General features: G+C 48.6%; 2 protein-coding genes across 2 annotated transcripts; both read left to right on the top strand.

The window, feature by feature from the left end:
• The first annotated feature begins 6,177 nt into the window (after positions 1 to 6,177).
• On the top strand, positions 6,178 to 10,401 carry LOC100074443 (keratin, type I cuticular Ha1-like). The gene is made up of 7 exons (XM_001505443.4): positions 6,178 to 6,541; positions 6,992 to 7,074; positions 7,416 to 7,572; positions 8,468 to 8,629; positions 8,742 to 8,867; positions 9,099 to 9,319; positions 9,868 to 10,401. The coding sequence occupies exons 1-7, from the start codon at positions 6,191 to 6,193 to the stop codon at positions 10,010 to 10,012; spliced, it is 1,245 nt and encodes a 414-aa protein (XP_001505493.2). The 5' UTR covers positions 6,178 to 6,190; the 3' UTR covers positions 10,013 to 10,401.
• A 6,043-nt stretch (positions 10,402 to 16,444) lies between these two features.
• Positions 16,445 to 19,924, top strand: LOC100074485 (keratin, type I cuticular Ha3-I-like). Its single transcript, XM_007657013.3, has 7 exons — positions 16,445 to 16,801; positions 16,894 to 16,976; positions 17,574 to 17,730; positions 18,261 to 18,422; positions 18,525 to 18,650; positions 18,833 to 19,053; positions 19,502 to 19,924. Exons 1-7 carry the CDS (start codon positions 16,451 to 16,453, stop codon positions 19,572 to 19,574), a joined length of 1,173 nt encoding a protein of 390 aa, XP_007655203.1. The 5' UTR covers positions 16,445 to 16,450; the 3' UTR covers positions 19,575 to 19,924.
• Positions 19,925 to 20,605: the final 681 nt, after the last annotated feature.

Raw genomic sequence — 20,605 nt, 5'->3', positions numbered from 1 at the left:
TCCATTCTCTTTTTCTTGTCATCTGTGAATTACTTTGTTGTCTATCATCCTCCGTAGATTGTAAGCTTGAGGGCAGGGAATCATGTCTTCCATCTCTGTTGTATACTCCCAAGACATAGTTCAGCATTCTGCATATAGTTAGGTGCTCAACAAATTCTATTGATTGATGTTTTGGACCTTGGTATACCCATCCTTGAAGGAGGGGAATGCCACTCCAGGGAAGTGGGGAGAGCAAGAATGGGGAGTGTACTGAGCATGTTGAAGGCAAGAGCTAGAGGAACCAAAAGAGACATTACTTTGACTACTCACCATCTAGGTGCTGGTGCTCCAGGTCCTCAGCCGGGGTCCCTGGGCCATTTCATCTTTTTTCCCGTGGTCCCGAAGGCTAGGGTCTTCTCTGTCTCTCTCCTGGGATCTTCGGTGGTCCATTAAACCAGGACCTCCCCAGCACAATGTGAGCCTGATGGCAGCAGGCCTTTCCCTCCCCGCTCCTGCCTTCTCTTTGAGAGTCCCCCTCTGTTCTCTTCACAGCTAGCCCCAGACAGGAGCTGGCCACAAAGCCCAGAGGTGGCTTTCACTGCCCAAAGTGATGCTTTGGTGTCGATAATGATACGCCGCCCAGCTGCCAAATTGGTCCGGACACTGCCAGAGGATCAGTCTCCTTTACTGTGGTAGCTTTTACAGACCTGACTCTTGAGAGTGTGGTGGCCATCTCTTCCAGGAGGGCACACGAGGGCTGTGGTTACTGTGATCTTGAAAGCTTTCAAGAAACTCCTCCAACCTCTTTTCGAAGGGCCACCAGCAGGCCCTGAGCGACCTTCTGCCTCTTCCTGTTGGATCTTGGAACCCTTTAGAAGGAGGGACTGCTCTAAGGGAATCTCCATCTGTTCTGCCTGTCTCCACGGGGTTGAAAAATCACAGCTCAAATTTCTCCAAATCCCAAGTCTCTCTCTCTCTCATGCAGTTGTAATCTCCCTCTCTCTCACACAACCCTCTCTTTCTCTTCCACAGCCTGAAGCTTTCTTTCTCACGGTCCCTATCTCGCTCTCTCTCACACAGCCCTCATCTCTCTGTCTCTCACACATCCCTGTTTATATTTCTCACATGGTCTGCAGCTCTCTGCCCCTCTTAGAGACCGTGTCCTTCTCTGCATCTCTCACATAGTTCCTGTCTCCCTCTATCTCTCCTTCACACACCATCTCTCGCACGCAGTCCCCAATTCTTGGTCTCTCTGTCTAGTCCCCATCTCTCTCCACATCCCTGTCTCTCTCTCTCAGCCCCTTGCTCTCTGTCTCCCACAGTCCCTGTCTCTCTCTGTGCTGTCACAGTCCTCATCTCTCTCTCATATCTCTGTGTCTCTCTCATAGCACTCAGGTCTTTGTCTCTCTCCCACAGTCTCTTTCTGTATCTCACACAGTCTCCATATTTCTCTGTCTCTATCTCACACATTCCTGTCTCTCTCTCACACAGTCCCCAGCTCTCTGCATCTTTCTCTCTTTCAGCCCTTGTCACTCACACAATCTTCACCTCTTTGTGCTTCTGTCTCTCTCACACAACCTCCATCTCACTGCCTCCCCCCGCCCCCCCAATCCCTGTCCCTCTTTTGCAATCTCCACCTTTCTGGGTTTCCATCTCATCACTCTCTTCCTCTCTCTCACTTGGACCTCATTTCTCTTCTCTCTCACATACAGTCTCTGACACATTCTGTCTCTCACACAATCCCCATCTTTCTATCTCTGTTTTACATGGCTTGTCTCTCTATATCTCTTTTCCTCTCACACAGTCTGTCTCTCTATGTCTCCCTCACAGTCCCTCTGTCACTTTATCTCTCACATGGACCCCATCTCTCTCCTCTTTCTCACAGAGTCTCTGTTGCTCACACAGTCCCCACATGGTCTTTCTCACATAGTCTACATTTCTCTGTATCTTTCTTATTGACTCAATCTCTCTATGTCTCTCTCACACTGTCCCCCATCTCTCCATATCTCTCTCTTTCTCACATGGTCTCAATCTCTGAGTGCCTTTAGCCCATGCTGAAATTTTGCTTCTTCTCCACTCATTCCATACTTCCCAACACCTCTGGCTCTGAGGGGTCCAGACAGTCCATCGGGGAGTTGGAAGTGGAAGACCTTCTCCAAGCAGGTGGCAAGGGGCTTGATGTCTGCTCTGCTTCTGGGCACCCATCTGTTGCTTTCAGCTTCTCAGCCTCGCAGCTCAGCCTCCCAAAGAAGGTGATGAATATCTCCTCAGGACAGTAGGAACCTCCGACTGCGCTTCCATATGAGGCACTCTTCCTCTCTGGACACCGAGATGTGTTCTGGAGGCCTCTCCAGCTGATTGTGGTTGGAGGCAACTGGAGATGGACGCTTACAAATCACCTGTCTCACTCATAATAGGGCAGAACAGCTGTAGGAAGGCTAGTTCCCTTCAGAACCCAGTTATTTCTCCCTTTGTAATGGTCTTGGAGGAAAACAAAGAGATTGACATTTTATTGTCACTATAAAAATCCTTTGTAGTCCCGGGGCCTTTCATCGATGGGGTCTGTCAAGAAACAATAGCATTCATGTTGCCCTGGGTTTCTGTCAGGCCTTTCATCTGGGGGTCCTGGTGAGTGTCCTATGACACTGATCATTTAACCCCTCGGGGATTTGAAAACTGCAGGCCTGGCACCATTCCAGGAGACACAGTTTCTGTAGGGTAAGGGCAGGCAGGGGTGCTGCTTGTGGCCCGGAGGCACTTGAAGGGAGTCAGACGCCCAGCAGCCGTGTGGCTTTGATCACTCCCCTACTCAGAGCTCTCCAGGGGGTTTCTGGTCACACAAGCTGCTGACACCTGCTTTTCAGGCTTACCTCTGCCTGCTCCTGTGACCTCTGCCATTCTCCCTTCCAGCCCAAACTATGGATTGGGAAGCAGGTTGACCATGCAGCTCAGCTGCTCCTATCCTCATTCCTCTCTCCCTTAGGGTTTTCTTACAAAGCTTTCACTGTCATTCCCATCTATCCAGCTGTGTCTCCTTTTCAATCAATCAGTTAATCAGTGGAATTTACCTAGCACCTACTGAGCACAAAGTACTGTTCTAAGAGCCTTGGCAGAACAACAGAAACCAAGAACATGTTTTCTGCCCTCAAGGAGCTTACAGTGTAACCTTTGAGAAGCAGATGGTAAAAGCATTGGCCCCTAGACAGAAAGTCATGGGTTCTAATCCCGGGTCTACAGCTTGTCTGCTGTGTGACCTTGGGGAAGTCACTTCACTTCTCTGAGCCTCATTTACCTCATCTGTAAAATGGGGATTGAGACTGTGAGCCCAACATGGGACAGGATCTTGTCCAACTTGATTTACTTATATCCACCCCAGTGTTTACTACAGTCCTTGCTACATAGTAGGTGCTTAACAAGCACTACAATCATTATTATTATTGTTATCTTTACAACTCTTCTCCATCCTGCTCCTCAAGAGTTTTCTCTGTTCCCAAATTGCTCTTCAGGAGTTTTCCTATGGATCCCATTTCCCTCTCCCTGACAAGACTGATCTCTAATGCAGATATGAAGCTGAAATCTGTGGCCATTCCCTCTACATCCACAAATCAGGGGAAAATAATAATTATGGTATTTGTTAAGCACTTACTACGTGAAAGACACTGTACTAAGTGCTGGGGTGGATACAAACAAATCGTCCCTCTCTCATGTGAAGCTTACAGAAGAGCTTTTACTGAAGAGCTATTTTACAGAAGACCTAAATGAGGCACAGAGAAGTGAAATGTCTTGCCCAAGATCACAGCAGACAAGTGACGGTGCTGGTATTAGAACCTTTGACCTTCTGATTCCCAGGCCCATGCTCTATCTGCTACGACATGCTGCTTCTCTCTTCCCAACATCACACCAAAATCCATAAGCACATTGTGAGGCCTCCTCACGAGGCCTCTTGGATCAGATCTGTGGTCCAGCTAGCTCAGGACTCTGCGTCTTGTAGGTCACTAGGACACTCAGAGGAAATGGGGGATTGCTGCCCGCTTAAACTTCAACTCTCATGGTTATTCATTCGTACTCAATTGTATTTATTAAGCACTTACGCTGTGCAAAGCACTGTACTAAGTGCTTAGGGATGGACCAGTAAGTATTCGGTTGGTTGCTACTGGTCTAGCCTTCTTACGGTCAATCCATAATAATAATAATAACATTTGTGGGATTTGTTAATCACTTGCTATGTGGCAAGAATTGTAGTAAACACTGAGGTTGGTACAAGATAATCAGGTAGGTTGCAGTCCATGGCCCATTTGGAGCTTGCAATCCAATCAAATAAGATTTTCTGCTTGCCTACTGAATTCATTCATTCATTCATTCATTCATTCATTCATTCATTCATTCATTCTGTAGTATTTATTGAGCGCTTACTATGTGCAGAGCACTGTACTAAGCAATTGGAATGTACAATTTGGTAACATACAGAGACAAACCCTGCCCAATGATGGGCTCACAGTCTAATCGGAGGAGACAGACGAAAACTAGACAACATAATGACGATTAATAGAATCAAGGGGATGTACACCTCATTAACAAAATAAATAGGGTGATAAAAATATATACAAATGAGCACAGTGCTGAGGGGAAGGGAGAGGGGGAGGAGCAGAGGGAAAGGGGGTTTAGCTGAGGGGAGGTGAAGAGGGGAAGGGGGAGGGAGCAGAGGGCAGAGGGGGAGCAGAGAGGGAGCAGAGGGAGCAGAGGGGAAAGGGGTAGCTCAGTCTGGGAAGGCCTCTTGGAGGAGGTGAGCTCTCAATAGGGCTTTGAAGAGGGGAAGAGAGTTAGTTTGGCGGAGGTGAGGAGGGAGGGCATTCCAGGACAGTGGTAGGACGTGGGCCAGAGTTCGACGGCGGGATAGGCATGAATGGGGGACAGTGAGGAGGTGAGCGGCGGAGGAGCGGAGGGTGCGGGGTGGGCAGTAGAAAGAGAGAAGGGAGGTGAGGAAGAAGGGGGGAATGCAAAGCAAGGTACTAAATGCTTGGGAGAGAACAACAGCCTAATGGGGAATCAGACAAGAATTATTTGCAAACAGCAGGAACAGGAGAAAGAGCAAGAAGAAGGCAGGAAGTCTTATAAGCGTATCAGGGTGAAATGTCCCATTGTGATCCACTTGGCCGGCTAAGTTTAAATCCAGGCAGTAGCCACATCTGTTAAGTGTGGCTTGACAAGTGTGGAATTGTTTATTCCAAGCGCTTAGTACAGTGCTCTGCACATAGTAAGTGCTCTATAAATACTATTGAATGAATGAAAAGTGACAAAATGGCCAGTGGTCTTCTCTCAACACCATCACGCACCACCTGCCGTCCACAAAATTTATTTATACTACAGCACTTATGGACATGTCTTTAAATTATGTTATAAATTATTTATTCATATTGTTTGTCTCCCCATCTTGACTGTAAACTCATTTTGAGCAGGAAATGTGTCTGCTAATTCTGTTATATTGTGTGCTCCCAAGTGCTTAGTTCAGTTTTCTGCACATAGTAAGCACTTAGTACGTATCCCTGTTTGACTGATTGATCACCCAGGCAGCAAAATGGCAACCCTGGAAGGTGACCCCAGGAGACACATGGAAAGACCCCAGCTGACTGGGACTCAAATCCAGCTGACATTCCCTGAGGTCACAACAGGGAATAGGTTGGGCCCCTTTTCTAGTCCAGACATCTTTCTCACCACAAAACCTTTGACTTGGGTTGTGGTGGGTTAAAAAAGAACCTTGTGGTCCTCAGCCTCCCCCATCGGCTTCTGTTTATCTGTAAAGTAGCAGGTGGGTCACAGAAGAAGCAGGTGACACAATCGGTGTGTCACCCAGAAGACCCACACCCAGTTAACAAGGGCAGGAGTTTGGGGCTGGATGGGGGTTGCCTCTTTGAAGGTGAACCATGAAGCTCTTACTTCATGGGCATAGAGCCCCAGAGAGGAGTCCTGACTTAGCAGGAAGCCAGAGTAAAGTATTTTATGAGATGAGGGACTCTTCTGAGGGAAGAAAATAACAGAGTAAGGAGAGAGCTTTTTAAAATCTGCAGAGCAAAATGAAAAAAAAAAGATGCTGTGTTCTGCATCCACACCCAAGGCAGGGGGATATAAAACCTCCCAGGGGTAAGGAGACTCTCAGACTGTGAAGGATTCGAGCTCTGCACTAGACTCCCCTGAGCACCTCTCTCCTGGCACCATGCCCTACAACTGCTCTCTGCCCAGCTTCAGCTGCCGCAGCAGCTGCACCACCAGGCCCTGCGTGCCGCCCAGCTGCCAACCATGCTGCTCCCTCCCCGGAGCCCGCAACATCCCCGCCAACATCGGGACCTGCGGCTGGTTCTGTGAAGGCTCCTTCAACGGCAACGAGAAGGAGACCATGCAGTTCCTGAACGACCGTCTGGCCAACTATCTGGAGAAGGTGCGCCAGCTGGAACGGGAGAACGCCGAGCTGGATGCCAGGATCCGCCAGTGGTGCCAGGAGCAGGTCCCCTTCGTGTGCCCAGACTACCAGTCCTACTTCCGGACCATCGAGGAGCTGCAGCAGAAGGTGAAGGAGACCAGGAGAAGGGCGGTGTGTGGAATATGGCCTCTGGCTGGGGCAGGGGAGTATAACGCAACCATCTCCTTGCTGGGCAGCATGGGGTAGAAAAGCTGCTTATATACTTCATTCAAATAATAGGAGCAACTCATGGGACATGATTCTTCCAGCTCCTATCAATCAATCAATGGTATTTATTGAGTCCTGACTCTGTGCACAACACTATACTAAATGTTTAGGAGAGTACAATGCAACAGAGTTAGTAGAAACATTCCCTGACCTCAAAGAGACTACAATCTAGAGGGAGTAAGGAGACTTTCTTACACTGTGAAGGACTTGTGCTCTGCACTTCTCTCCCAGAATCCTCTTGGATTCCACCAAGAGGGATGGTTTGTGAAGGACTGGAGGTTTAATGATTATTTTTCACCCTCCTTTATGGGGGAATCTCTTTTTCCCCAGATTCTGTTCACCAAGTCTGAGAATTCGCGGCTGGTGGTGCAGATTGACAACGCCAAGCTGGCTTCGGATGACTTCCGCACCAAGTAAGTGGGGTTGGAAGGGGCACTGGCCTCATGATCCTTCCTTCTAGTCTTTCCTAGTTCGGAGTCAGGGGATGGAAGGGCCTCTGTTTGGCTGTGTAGATCCCAGAAGAAAATACTCTGTGAATGATTTGTGGATCGAATGAAATTACAAAACAAAAGGGATGGCTTCCTGTCCCCCCCAAACTGGGCCCACTTGCCAGGCTAACTAAGGGCTTGATTTTCCTCTCTGACTGCTATTCTCCAAGTAGACAGAGTTTTTATCTAAAAGGATACATGCGAGGAACAGAGTGTCTCTGCCAGTTTTGCATCTTGGGGCCACTTTGACTCTCACACATTTTCAGGTACGAGACGGAGCTATCCCTCCGCCAGCTGGTGGAGGCCGACATCAACGGTCTGCGCCGCATCCTGGATGAGCTGACCCTGTGCAAGGCCGACCTGGAGGCCCAGGTGGAGTCCCTGAAGGAAGAGCTGCTCTGTCTCAAGAGGAATCATGAAGAGGTGAGGAATATAAAGGGAGGCTTGGGAACCAGTTTCAGCTTCACTGAAGTGAGTTTTGGGGTAAGAGAATTGCTTACTTTTTAGCCAAAACAAAGGCTCAAAATCATGGTTTGAGGGTCGATCTTGTTTATTGGCTGGTCACCAATGTAAGCTTAGTTCTCCACTGGACTGGTCATTTTTTGAAGCTCCTAAAATACATTCTTGGCTCTGAAGCGACCTCAGATTTGATCTCCATGACCCGCTGTGAATCTCTGTTTGGTTAGAATGGAATTTTCTATGTGCCAAGCACTGATTTAAGTGCGGGGGCAGATACAAGATATTCAAGTTGGACAGAGTCTCTCTCTCACATGAGGAGTTCCTACTTTGTGCGGAGTACCCTACAGAGTTGTTGGGAGAGTAATAATGATAACTGTGCTAATCATAAAGGGCATATTATATAGTAAGATTCACCACAGTCAGATCAGTCCCAAGTCCCACATGAGGCTTACAGTGTTAGGGGGAGAGAGAAGAGGTGTTAAATTAACATTTTACTGATGAGAAAACTGAAGCACTGAGAAAGAAGTTAAGTGATTTGCCCAAGGTTACACAGTGGGCATGTGGTAGAGCTGGGATCAGAACCTAGGTCTCCTAACTCCCAGTCTTGTGCTCTTTCCACTAAGGATATGCTGCTTTTCTAGAGACTGACTTACAACAAAATACAATAGAGTTAGTAAACACAATCCCTGCCCTCAACAGAGGCTCTCCTGAGCCTTCTCCAGGTTATGGGAGGACAGCATATCAAACTTTTACAGACTTATTTCATGAGCACATGCAATTAACTTACAGCCACAGCAGCAATGACTGTTAAGAAGGATGTTTGTACAACATTTTTCTTCTCCTTTTCCCAAATCCATAGGAGGTCAACACCCTGCGGTGCCAGATTGGAGATCGACTGAACGTGGAGGTGGATGCCGCCCCCCCTGTGGACCTGAACAGGGTGCTGAATGAGACCAGGTGCCAGTACGAGGCCCTGGTGGAGACCAACCGCAGAGATGTGGAGGAATGGTTCATCAAGCAGGTGGGTACCTCCTGATCCCCGAAAGCTCCAGAAATCCCCTTGGGGTTTCCCAGACCCCAGCCAAGCCCAGGCCACGTTCAGACTCTGTGTGCAAACTCTGTGTGTGTTCCAGACGGAGGAGCTGAACCAGCAGGTGGTATCCAGCTCGGAGCAGCTGCAGTGCTGCCAGTCGGAGATCATCGAGCTGAGACGCACCGTCAATGCGCTGGAGGTGGAACTTCAGGCTCAGCACAACCTGGTGTGTAGCCTGGCAGAGTCTGTGGCCTTTTGGGAAATGGGGACATCCTTCATGTGAATGGAGTTAACAGTAGAAACATGAAGAAAAGGGAATGTTTTTCCCAAGAGTGTGTGAGCGGATGTCTCTGGGGCGGGTGGGACTTCTGGAATCCAAGGAGTTCTGGAAACAAGGTGTCCCAGTCCTGAAAAACACAACAACATCTCTGACCTGTCCTTCTCTTCTCCCTCACAGAGAAATTCTCTGGAAAACACACTGACAGAGACGGAGGCCCGCTATAGTTCCCAGCTGGCCCAGGTGCAGTGCATGATCACCAATGTGGAGGCCCAGCTGGCTGAGATCCGGTGTGATCTGGAGCGGCAGAACCAGGAATACCAGGTGCTGCTGGACGTCAAGGCCCGGCTGGAGTGTGAAATCTCCACATATCGCAACCTGCTGGAGAGTGAGGACTGCAAGTGAGTACCAAGTTGGGGCAAAGCCCCGTGCACGGATACAAATGTACTCCCAGGAACAAACAGTGGAGATGAGAAAATGTGCTTTCCTAAGGAAACACAACAAAACTTCTTAATGGTGATATCTGGGATTTCCTGGAGTTTTGATGGCTGCAAAGAGGTCCCCGGGACAGTGGGGATTGGGGGTTGGGTTCTGGTGAGTTTAGCTTCTCTAGCTTAGGAGGTGGTCTGGGGGTGGGGAGGTGATCAAACAAAGGTATTTGTTGAGTGCGTACTTTGGCAGAGCACTGTACTAGCCCTTGGGAGAGTACAGTGCTCAGGAGAACTTGGGAGGAGGTTCTGGAAAAGTGAGCTGCTGTAAAGGAGGTGGTTTTCCTGCCTGTGGAAGTGAGAGCAGGATGAGACATGAGGATGACAGGGGAGGAAGAGTCCAGGATGAAGTTCTTTCCTGGCTGATTCCCCTCAGGCCCCAGAAAATCAGGTGAAGTGACCCATGTATGGTCTTCCCTCTCTCCCCACCAGCTAATCTGCCCTATGATTCTGTTTTCCAGGCTTCCCAGCAACCCCTGCGCCACAACCAATGCATGCGGCAGGCCCATCGGCCCCTGCGCACCCAACCCCTGTGCGCCTTGTGTCCCTTGCACTCCCTGCGTGCCTCGCTCCCGCTGCGGCCCCTGCACCTCCTTTGTACGTTAAAGTGGTTCTGGCCATCAGGAAGAGAAGAAAGGAGAGGCGAGCCATCGGTCCCTTCTCTTGGGACCAGATGGTCTTCACCAGAGCCCCACCCCTGCTCAGCCCTTCATTAGCACTCCAGCACACTGGACAACATCCTTGCCCTTCAGATGGATCCATCCGGGAGGGGCAGCCCACTCCATCTCCCCAGGATTGTTTCCTGTTCCCAGGCTCCCGGTCTGGGCCTTTTCTGAAGAGGAAAGGGGATCTGCTTTCCCAAGCTCTTAATAAATTCAATTTCTCTGGCAAAGCAAAGTTCTTTCTCATTTGTATTCATCCGTTTCACCAGGCTCTTCCTCAGAGGGCACCATAAAAAGCCACTTCAAAGCCTGATCATTATGGGATCTGACTCACCTGGGCCAGAGCACCTTACCTGAGGGTAGCCTGCAGGACGGAGCACTGCCCGCGGTGACAATTTCTTCCCCAACTCAGATGGCTTCCATCTCTCCAGGCAGAGCAGCCCCCACTCAGTCCCCTCCTCCTCAGGGCCCTGAGCTTACAGAATGATAATGAGCCGCAACTCGCTGCCCCTTCCTCTTGTCTCGTATCTGCCCCAATTCAGTCCTGCTTTGCAAATCACCAGGCCCACTCAAGATGAGAGGTGATCTCACAATTTTGGCATCCTCTGGTCAACCCCGGTGGCTGTTAGAAGCCCAGGCTTCCAGTAGATAGGCCCCCTACATACGACCCATCACCTTTTGGTGTACTGGGTCAGGAAATGAGTGGGGGCATTTCTCCCCAATGACCCCAGCCAAAGGCTCAGGGCTTAACCTTTCAGAGAGCGCTCCTGAATCCCTGGCTTTTGTGCTGGACCTTGTCTCAGGGAATCACAAAGAGCTTTAATTCCAATAGAAAATAGAAGTCAGCTTCCTGCTTCCGATGACTCTTGAACACTACATCAGTGGTTAAAGGTTATGGAACCTCTGATCTATTTCTAGCTCCTTTTTTTAATATTTGTTAAGCACTTGCTATATGCCAGGTGCTGTGCTAAGGATTGGGGTAGATACAAGATAATTGGGTTGGTCATAGTCCCTGTCCCACACGGATTAACAGTCTTAATCCCCATTTTACAGATGAGGAAACTGAAGCACAGAGAATTTAAGTGACTTGCCCAAAGTCATCCAGCACCCAAGTGACAGAGCTGGGATTAGAACCCAGTTCCTCTGACCCCTAGACCCAAGCTCTTTCCAGATGTCCATGCTGCTTCTCCAATCTACATATACTCATAAATAATAATAAAAATTGTAGTGTTTGTCAAGTGCTTTATTTGTGTCAGTCCCTGCACCAAGGGCTGGGATAGATTCAAGATTACCAGGTTGGACAGAGTCCCTGTTCCACTTGGACTCACAAGATAAGTAGGAGGGAGAACAGGTAATTCATCACCATTTTACAAATGAGACAACTGAGGAACAGAGAAGTTAAGTGAGTTGCCCCAGGTCACACAGCAGACAAATGATAACGCTGGTATTTGTTAAGTGCTTACTATGTGCAGAGCACTGTTCTAAATTCTGAGGGAGATATAGGGTAATCAGGTTGTCCCACGTGAGGCTCACAGTTAATCCCCATTTTACAGATGAGGTAACTGAGGCACAGAGAAGTTAAGTGACTTGCCCACAGTCACACAGCTGACAAGTGGCAGAGCCGGGAGTCGAGCTCATGACCTCTGACTCCGAAGCCCAGGCTCTTTTCCACTGAGCCACGCTGCTTCTCAGTTAGAAACCAAGTCCCCTGATTCCCAGGCTGGTGCTCTTTCCAGTAGTAGTCACTGCTACTTTCATGGTAGCTCCCCTTAAAGAAAAACCCATCAATAGTAAAATTCATCTTTGAGTGCATGTATGGAAAAGTCTACTGCAGATCCTTTAGCTCTGAAAACACTCTGTGTGCACAAATGCACACACAACACACACACATCCAGCCCCCGACCCCATTGCTGGATTGCAGGTTTGTTGGTTGCAGTGCCTGATGCTATTTTCTCTTTTGTCTCCACATCTAATGCTACTTAAGAAGCTACTTCTCCAACAGAACTGCTTCATTCTTGATTAAAGTGAAACGCACTGGACTCCCTCTTTTCAGCTAGGTTGCAGCATTCTCTGAGGCTCTGTTTTACTGTGTCCTTAAAGTGTTTTCTCTGTCCTCCTTGCTGTTGCAGCTCACTGTTCAGCAGCTCTTTGGCTCTCCTGTTGTTGTCAGAGCTCTTCATCAGTCCCACCCAGCACAACAGTTTTGAGGTCATCACCTTCATTTTCAGAGGTATTTAATGAGTGCTTACTATGTGTAGAGCTCTGTACTTAGCAACTGGGAGAGTACAATACACCAGAGTTGGCAGACATGTTCCCTGCCTTACGCAAGTTCTTACCATCTAGAGGAGGAGACAGGCATTAATATAAATAAAAAAAGTTATAACATAGAATTTAAACATGCTTACATAAGTTCATTCATTCAATCATATTTATTGAGCGCTTGCTATGTGCTAAGCACTGTGCTAAGCACTTGGGAGAGTACAATATAATAGCAAACAGACACATTCTCTGCCCACAGTGAGCTAACGGTCTAGAGGGGAGACAGATATTAATATACATCATAAATACATAAATAAATTATAGATACATAAGTGCTGTGGGGATGAGGATGGGGTGAATATAGAGAAGCAGCATGGCTCAGTGGAAAGAGCACGGGCTTAGGAGTCAGGGGTCATGGGTTCTAATCCCAGCTCTGCCACCTGTCAGCTGTGTGACTTTGGGTAAGTCACTTAACTTCTCGATGCCTCAGTTACCTCATCTGTAAAATGGGGATTAAGACCGTGAGCCTCATGAGGGACAACCTGATTACCCTATATGTAACCCAGCACTTAGAACAGTGCTCGACACATAGTAAGCGCTTAACAAATACCAACATTATTATTATTATCAAATGCCCGAAGGTCACAGTTCCAAGTGCACAGGCGACACAGAAGGGAGAGAGACCTGGGAAAGGAGGGCTTAATGGGGGAAGACCTCTTGGAGGAGGTGTGATCTTAATAATGCTTTGAAGGCGGGGAGAGTTGTGGTCTGGCATATAGGTAGGAGGAATGAGTTTGGGAGGGAAGATGAGAAGTTCGGTTTCTGCACCGCTGAGTTTAAGATGCTAGGGGGAGACTTCCTGGAGAAAATATGGGGCAACCAGGATCCCCATACTCACTAACACTTAGTCTCTTAGACTGTGAGTCTTGTGTGGAACAGGGTCTGTGTCTGATCCCACTTGTGTCTACCCCAATGCTTAACATAGTGTTTGGCACATAAACATTTAGGAAATACAATCATTGTCATCATCATTAACACTCGTGGCTCAGTGGAAAGAGCATGGGCTTTGGAGTCAGGGCTCATGAGTTCGAATCCCAGCTCTGCCACTTGTCGGCTGTGTGACTGTGGGCAAGTCACTTAACTTCTCTGTGCCTCAGTTCCCTCATCTGTAAAATGGGGATTAAGACTGTAAGCCCCACGTGGGACAACCTGATTCCTCTATGTCTACCCCAGCGCTTAGAACAGTGCTCGGCACATAGTAAGCGCTTAACAAATACCAACATTATTATTATTATCACTCCCAGCTGCTTTTCCCGTTCCGGGAGAGAATAAATATGGTTCTTGTTTTTGGACTCCTTTGTGTTGTTCAAACCTGATCCACTGCCTGAGCCTTGGGTTGAAATGGTCTTAAACTCAATATTCTCCTGACGGATTTATTGTTTATTTTCCACTTAATTTACTACTGAACTGCACTTTCCCGGGGTCAGAGGGCTGTAGGATTGAAGGAGGACAAGACCCTTCTTTAGGAATCTGCCCTTTGCCTCTTAAGCTCATGGTTAGGGAAATACTGACAGAACAGAGGAAGAGAGCCTTCACTGTCCAGTCTTGGCCTGGCGGGTGTAAAGACAGGAGCTTCCACTTCTGAGGGAGTGCCCACCCCTCTCAGGGTCAGGTGGGGACACCAGACTCAAAAGTGAATGATTGCCTGGGCCTGCTCTGCTATTCATTCATTCAATCATACTTATTGAGCGCTTACTGTGTGCAGAGCACTGTAGAAGTGTCTACAGCGGTTGGAAAGCAGTTGGAAAGTACAGATCAGCAATAAAGAGAGACAATCCCTGCCCACGCTGGGCTTAAGGTCTAGAAGAGGGCAGTCAGACATCGAAATAATAACCTGTTCTCAGATACAGAGGAGAGCATCGCCCAGAGGCCATAGCCACCCTGGAGGTGATACCCAGTGCCCAGTCACCACAGAGAGCCCTCCAACTGGGCCCATTACATATTTCCCCAGAGGAGCAGTGTTTTCATCAACAAATTATGCCTAATTACCTGTGAGTAAACTGAGGTTCAGGCTGTTAAGTGACAGGGAGTCAGGAATGGCAGTATTGCTCAAAACATCCAGGCTTGTGCTTCCTCTGAACTCTGCCCCCACCTCAGAGTCCTGGGTGGGGCATGAAATAATGAGAACCTCTTCCATGGTGGCTGGTCCCTTCCCCTAAACACAAATCTCCTGAATTTGAGTCTCCTTTCAATTGACTTCTTTCTCTAACATTAAGCAGCAGCCCCCAGCAACGTATTCAGTGCTGCCCCATCCTAGAATTAAGCCACACCTTCCCACTGGACTCAGACTGAAGCTTTCTGCGAAGGAAAGACCCATATGTGGGGAGAGGATGGATACTCATCCCCAGGTGAGCAATGTCTTCAGTGACCAGCCTCCAAACCAGGTCCTCTTCCTCCATAGGGCTTGTAGAGCAAGGAGGACTATGTGGGACTCAGTTTCTGCTGGATTAGTCAGTTGGATGGTTGCTCAGTAGATGAAAGAACAACTGGCCTTGATTCTCCAGGAGGAAATCAGGGATTGGTCCCCTCTGGAAGGGGCTCTGAGATCTCTGGGTTGCTTTGGGGCCATCCCCAGCCATGATTGGGCAGACTGACTTGATGTGGAAGAGTTGATAGATAGATTGATTAATTGAGGAGTGTACAGATAGGCCCGGTCGTCTCTCAGGCCTGGTCTCTTCCTGCCTGTGGAAAGCATGGGCCTGGTGGATTTCTCACTCCTTGAGATGGACAGGCCCTTGGTAGATGGGAATTGAGAGAGGAGTCCACTTCCTGGATAAAGACCCCATGGAGATGGATTTCTCTACGGGTCCCTCTCCATGTTGCATTCTCTCTCCCATATTCACACAGTGCCAGATCTCTGGTATTTGTTAAGCGCTTAATATGTGCCAAGCACTTTACTAAGCCCTGGGGTAGATACAAGTTCATCAGGTAAAACACCATCCTTGTCCCTCATGGGACTCAGTATGTGGGGGAGGGAGAATGGGTACTGAATCCCCATTTTACAAATGAAGGAACTGAGATCCAGAGACTTGCTCAAGTCCACACAGCAGTAGCCACTGGGCCTTATCACAGCACTACTGCACTTAATAATGATAATAATAATAACAATAATAATAAGAATTGTGGTTTATGTTAAGCTATTACTATGGTGCCAGGCACTGTACAAGGCACTGGGGTGGATACGAGCAAATTGGGTTGGACAAAGACCCTGTCCAATGTGGGGCTCGCAGTCTTCAACCCCATTTTGCAGATAAGGTAACTGAGGTCCTGAGAAGTGAAGTGATTTTTGCCAAGATCACATAACAGACAAGTGGAGAAGTCGAGACGAGAACCCATGACCTTCTGGCTCCCTTGCTCAGGTTCTATCCCCTATGCCGTGGTGCACTTGTCTGCTGGGTGTCCTTGGGCAAATCACTTAACTTCTCCGTGCTTCAGTTTCCTCATCTGAAAAAAAGCGATTCAAAACCTGCTCCCCCTCCTTAGGCTGGGGGCTCCAAACAGGACCTGATTATTTTACATTTACCCCACTGCATAGTACAGTGCTTGACACACAGTAAATGCTTAACAAATACTATACTTACCAAGGCCACCAACTCCTGAGGTTTTGACCCTCCCCTTGGGGCAGTGAGATGGCGTTGGGTTGTAGCCGGCATGGTGGGGAAGAGGAAAGAGGGAGGGTGGAGGAGGAACTCACCACACCTCAAGCTGGACCGTCACTGTCCCCTGATATCCTGTGCTTGGCTAATGAGGGCTGCCCTTGTGGCCTCAGATGATTCTGCTCCTTTGAAGACATACGATGAGGTACGCACTTCACCGACAGTGATGAATCCTGACTTAGCAAGATGCCAAAATGAGTCCTTTTATGAGGTGAGGGACTCTTCTGAGGCAGTTAAGAAGCTTAATTTTGAAAAATTGTCTAAAGAGTAAGAAAGGAAAAGATGCCCCTACCTTGGTCCCCGCCCACTAAGGTTAGATATAAAAGCTCCAAGGATAAGGAGAATCTCAGACTGTGAAGTATTCGGGCTCTGCACTAGACTCCCCTGAACACCTCTCTCCCAGCACCATGCCCTACAACTGCTCTCTGCCCAGCTTCAGCTGCCGCAGCAGCTGCGCCACCAGGCCCTGCGTGCCACCCAGCTGCCAGCCATGCTGCTCCCTCCCCGGAGCCCGCAACATCCCCGCCAACATCGGGACCTGCGGCTGGTTCTGTGAAGGCTCCTTCAACGGCAACGAGAAGGAGACCATGCAGTTCCTGAACGACCGTCTGGCCAACTACCTGGAGAAGGTGCGCCAGCTGGAGCGGGAGAACGCCGAGCTGGAGGCCAGGATCCGCCAGTGGTGCCAGGAGCAGGTCCCCTTCGTGTGCTCGGACTACCAGTCCTACTTCCGGACCATCGAGGAGCTGCAGCAGAAGGTATAGGGATGGGAGAAGGGCAACGTGACCACTTGGGTTCTCAAGACCACATGTTCAAAGTTTCACTCATGGAGGTAATCTCTCATTCCCAGATTCTGCTCACCAAGTCTGAGAACACCCGGCTGGTGGTGCAGATCGACAACGCCAAGCTGGCTTCGGATGACTTCCGCACCAAGTAAGAGGGGAGAGAAGGAAGTAGGAAACCCCCTTTTTTTGTTGGCATTTCTTCCCTTGGATCTAGCCAGATGGGAAAAAAACTTCTAATTGGTCCATCAGATAAGCTCTCAGGCTCCCAAACTACAGAGAACTGAATCATTTTCTTTCTGATCACCTTTCCCACTAGCAATAGGGACCCCAGTGAAGTTAAGGCAATTCTCTAGTGAATATTAGTGACTTAAATCAAGGTTCCACTTTCCAACTCCTTTCAATCAACCAGCAGTCAATCATCAAACAACTGCATGGAGTGAGCACCTACTGAGTGCTAGGCATCCTACTGAGTGCTCAGGAGAATACAATAGCAGTAGTATCTATGTTCCTTGCTCTCAAGAAGCTTGCAATTTAATGGTGAAGACAGGCAAAAAATCCTAACAGATATTGAAACTGGAGAAGAAACCAAGAAATGGAGATGATCGACTACATTCAAAAGCCAAACTATCGATGATGGTATCAAAGGAATGAAACAAAACCTGTCCAAACCAGAAGATGACCAAGAGTAGTCCCCATTCATACATTCTCAGTTCCTTCCAATGACCGTCTTGTCCTCTGTTGGAAGGTACCAGACGGAGCTGTCCCTGCGCCAGCTGGTGGAGGCCGACATCAACGGTCTGCGTCGCATCCTGGATGAGCTGACCCTGTGCAAGTCTGATCTGGAGGCCCAGGTGGAGTCCCTGAGGGAGGAGCTGCTCTGTCTTAAGAAGAACCACGAGGAGGTGAGGACTGTGGCGAGAGGACATGCTTCCTCCCACATTCTTGGAGGTGGAGACTCGAGGGCTGTGGCTGGGCCCAGTGGACCCCATCTTTATAGCTCAATGATGGACTGAGGGTGATTCCATTTTTTCCCAGCTTGCAGGGAGGAGTAAGACAAGCTGGAAGTTCAGGGACATTTTTCTTGATGCCCCTGGGGACAAGTCATAACTGGACCCTGAGCTTTTCACTTGGTTGATTTGCATATTCAACAGTGTTCTGACATCTCTGAGATCTTGCCGTCATCTCTGCCACCATTCAGGTTCAGCTTAGGAGAGAAAGCTCACAAATCGTTTCTTCCTATACTTGTCTTTAAACAACAGACAGGACACATTTTGGGGAGAGTAACCTTCCCCAGACTCCTTTTCTGCATAATACCCAAGATTCAACTGAGTTTTCCACGTGGAGGAGGGAGAGTTTTACCATGGCCTGAATGACAAGATGGCTGAAATCTCAGACCTGTGCCTGTGCCACCTTGCCCCATTCTCTCTTTCAGGAGGTCAACTCTCTGAAGTGTCAGATCGGTGAGCGACTGAACGTGGAGGTGGACGCCGCCCCGACCGTGGACCTGAACATGGTGCTGAACCAACTCAGAAGCCAGTATGAGGCTCTGGTGGCCACCAACCGCAGAGATGTGGAGGAATGGTTTGTTAAGCAGGTGGGTGATTTATAACTCCAGAAATCCCCATGGGGTTTCCCAGCCCCCAGCCAAGCCCTGGCCATGGTCTGACCCCCTGTATGAACTCTGTGTGTGTTCCAGATGGAGGAGCTGAACCAGCAGGTGGTGAGCAGCTCAGAACAGGTGCAGGGCAGCCAGTCAGAGATCATCGAGCTGAGACGCACCGTCAATGCCCTGGAGGTGGAACTGCAGGCGCAGCACAACCTGGTGTGTAGCCCACGGGCCTGGCAGAGACTGTGGTCTTCTGGGAAATGGGGGTTGTCATCTGTGTGAATGGTGTTAGTGTAAACCTGATGCACAGGGATTCTGTATGCGTGTATCTGTGACATTCTGGGAATGAGGTGCAAAACACAAACACCTCTGATCACCCCTTCTCTCTTCTTACACAGAGAAATTCTCTGGAAAACACCCTGACCGAGACCGAGGCCCGCTACAGCTCCCAGCTGGCTCAGGTGCAGTGCATGATCACCAGCGTGGAGGATCAGCTGGCCGAGATCCGCTGTGACCTGGAGCGGCAGAACCAGGAGTACCAGGTGCTGCTGGACGTCAAGTCCCGTCTGGAGTGTGAGATTGCCACCTACCGCAACCTGCTGGAGAGCGAGGACTGCAAGTGAGTACTGAGTTCTAGTAAAGCCCCAAACGTAGACCTGAACCTGCAGGAGAATCCACAAATATACAAGGAAAACATACAGTACAAGGAAAAGGAGGGGCCGGCTTTTCACTCCATTCACTACAACTCGTAAGGATAGGAGGTGGATATTTTGGATATTTTGTCAGAACGTATTTAAACCCCACTCAAGCCATTCCCAGCTCCCAGGACTTAGAGATGTGTCCACTGAACACTAATCAATCAATCAAAAGTATTTATTGAGTGGTTAATGTGTGCCAAATATTGTTATGGAGTGCTTGGGAGAATACAGCAGAGATGTTAGACGTGTTCTCCGCCTACAAGGAACTTACACTCTAGAGGGATATTCAGGATATTTTATAGATAGCTCAGTGTCTCTATGTAAACCATGTCCTGGTTCGTTGCTCTTGATGCCATTTTGTTTTCCCAGGCTTCCAAGCAATCCCTGTGCCACCACCAATGCCTGCAGCACCTCGTGTGGTCCTCGCCCCCGTTGCTGTTGATCCCCTGCCCTGCCTTCCCAAGAGCACCTAGCATCACTGGAAGATGGGACAGGTGCCCCAGTGTTTAGTTTTGACCTAGCTCAGTTCTATTTTGAAACATTCCAGTGTCAACCATGGAACTGAAAACAATTCCAATCAATCAGACAATAACATTTTTGAGCATCTACTGAACTCAGTACTTAATTGCAGACCCACAAAAAAGTCCCTGGAATAAGAAAATCTTCTGTGCTAATCATCTTTACTTCTGAAGATGGTTCACACTCTGTCCCAAACCTGTATTCCTTCTTTTAAGGTGCCTATTGTATCATTTTCCTTCCTTCATTGCTTCTTCATGGCAAGGAGGCTCTTTTGTTTACCACCTAATAAACTTCATTTCTCTGGCATAGCAAACTGGTTTCTCATTTGCAGTCATTCATTTCCTCTAAAGAGCTCCTTAGAGTAGGACAACTCACTCAAGGCAATTGCCGGCCCCCGCCAATAAGGTTACGAGAATGGGGGGGGCATCTTCAGGTGTGCTGCTTTCAGTCAGACTGGGGCCCAAACAGAACCCTGCTCTCATGGTGAGGTAGTGTGGCCTAGTAGAAAGAGCATGGGCCTTGGAGTCAGAGGACCTCTGTTCTAAAGCCCGGCTCTGCCACTTACCTTCTTTGTTACCTTGAACAAGGCACTTAACTTCTTTGGGTCTTGTTTCCTCATCTGTAAAATGGTGGTTCAGTATCTATTCTTCCCCTCCCCCTTGGATTGTGAGTCCCTTGTGGGACAGGAATTGTGTCCAACCTGATTATTTTGTATCTGCCCCAGTGCTTAGTACCTCACTTGTAATGGTAGTACAGGATGCTTGGGACAATCAATCAATCAATCAATCAATCAATCAATCAATCGTATTTATTGAGTGCCTACTGTGTGCCGAACACTGTACTCAGCTCTTGGGAGAGTGCAATAAAACAGAATTGGTAGACATGTTCCCTTCCCATGACAAAGTTTACAGTCTAGAGGAGGAAACAGACAATTTAAATAAATAGATTATGGAT

The sequence above is a fragment of the Ornithorhynchus anatinus genome, chromosome 11 (genome assembly GCF_004115215.2).
Source record: "Ornithorhynchus anatinus isolate Pmale09 chromosome 11, mOrnAna1.pri.v4, whole genome shotgun sequence".
Classification (NCBI taxonomy): domain Eukaryota; kingdom Metazoa; phylum Chordata; class Mammalia; order Monotremata; family Ornithorhynchidae; genus Ornithorhynchus; species Ornithorhynchus anatinus.
The sequence above is the reverse complement of the archived record's forward strand: the minus strand, read 5'-3'. Positions and strand labels throughout refer to the sequence as shown.

Excerpts from the sequence above, each read along its gene's own strand:
- LOC100074443 (XM_001505443.4), top strand. The coding sequence starts at position 6,191 with ATGCCCTACAACTGCTCTCTGCCCAGCTTCAGCTGCCGCAGCAGCTGC. Across the intron at positions 7,075-7,415 it reads TCGGATGACTTCCGCACCAA|GTACGAGACGGAGCTATCCC; the intron begins GTAAGTGGGGTT and ends ACACATTTTCAG. Across the intron at positions 9,320-9,867 it reads CTGGAGAGTGAGGACTGCAA|GCTTCCCAGCAACCCCTGCG; the intron begins GTGAGTACCAAG and ends TCTGTTTTCCAG.
- LOC100074485 (XM_007657013.3), top strand. The coding sequence starts at position 16,451 with ATGCCCTACAACTGCTCTCTGCCCAGCTTCAGCTGCCGCAGCAGCTGC. Across the intron at positions 16,977-17,573 it reads TCGGATGACTTCCGCACCAA|GTACCAGACGGAGCTGTCCC; the intron begins GTAAGAGGGGAG and ends CTCTGTTGGAAG. Across the intron at positions 17,731-18,260 it reads TTAAGAAGAACCACGAGGAG|GAGGTCAACTCTCTGAAGTG; the intron begins GTGAGGACTGTG and ends TCTCTCTTTCAG.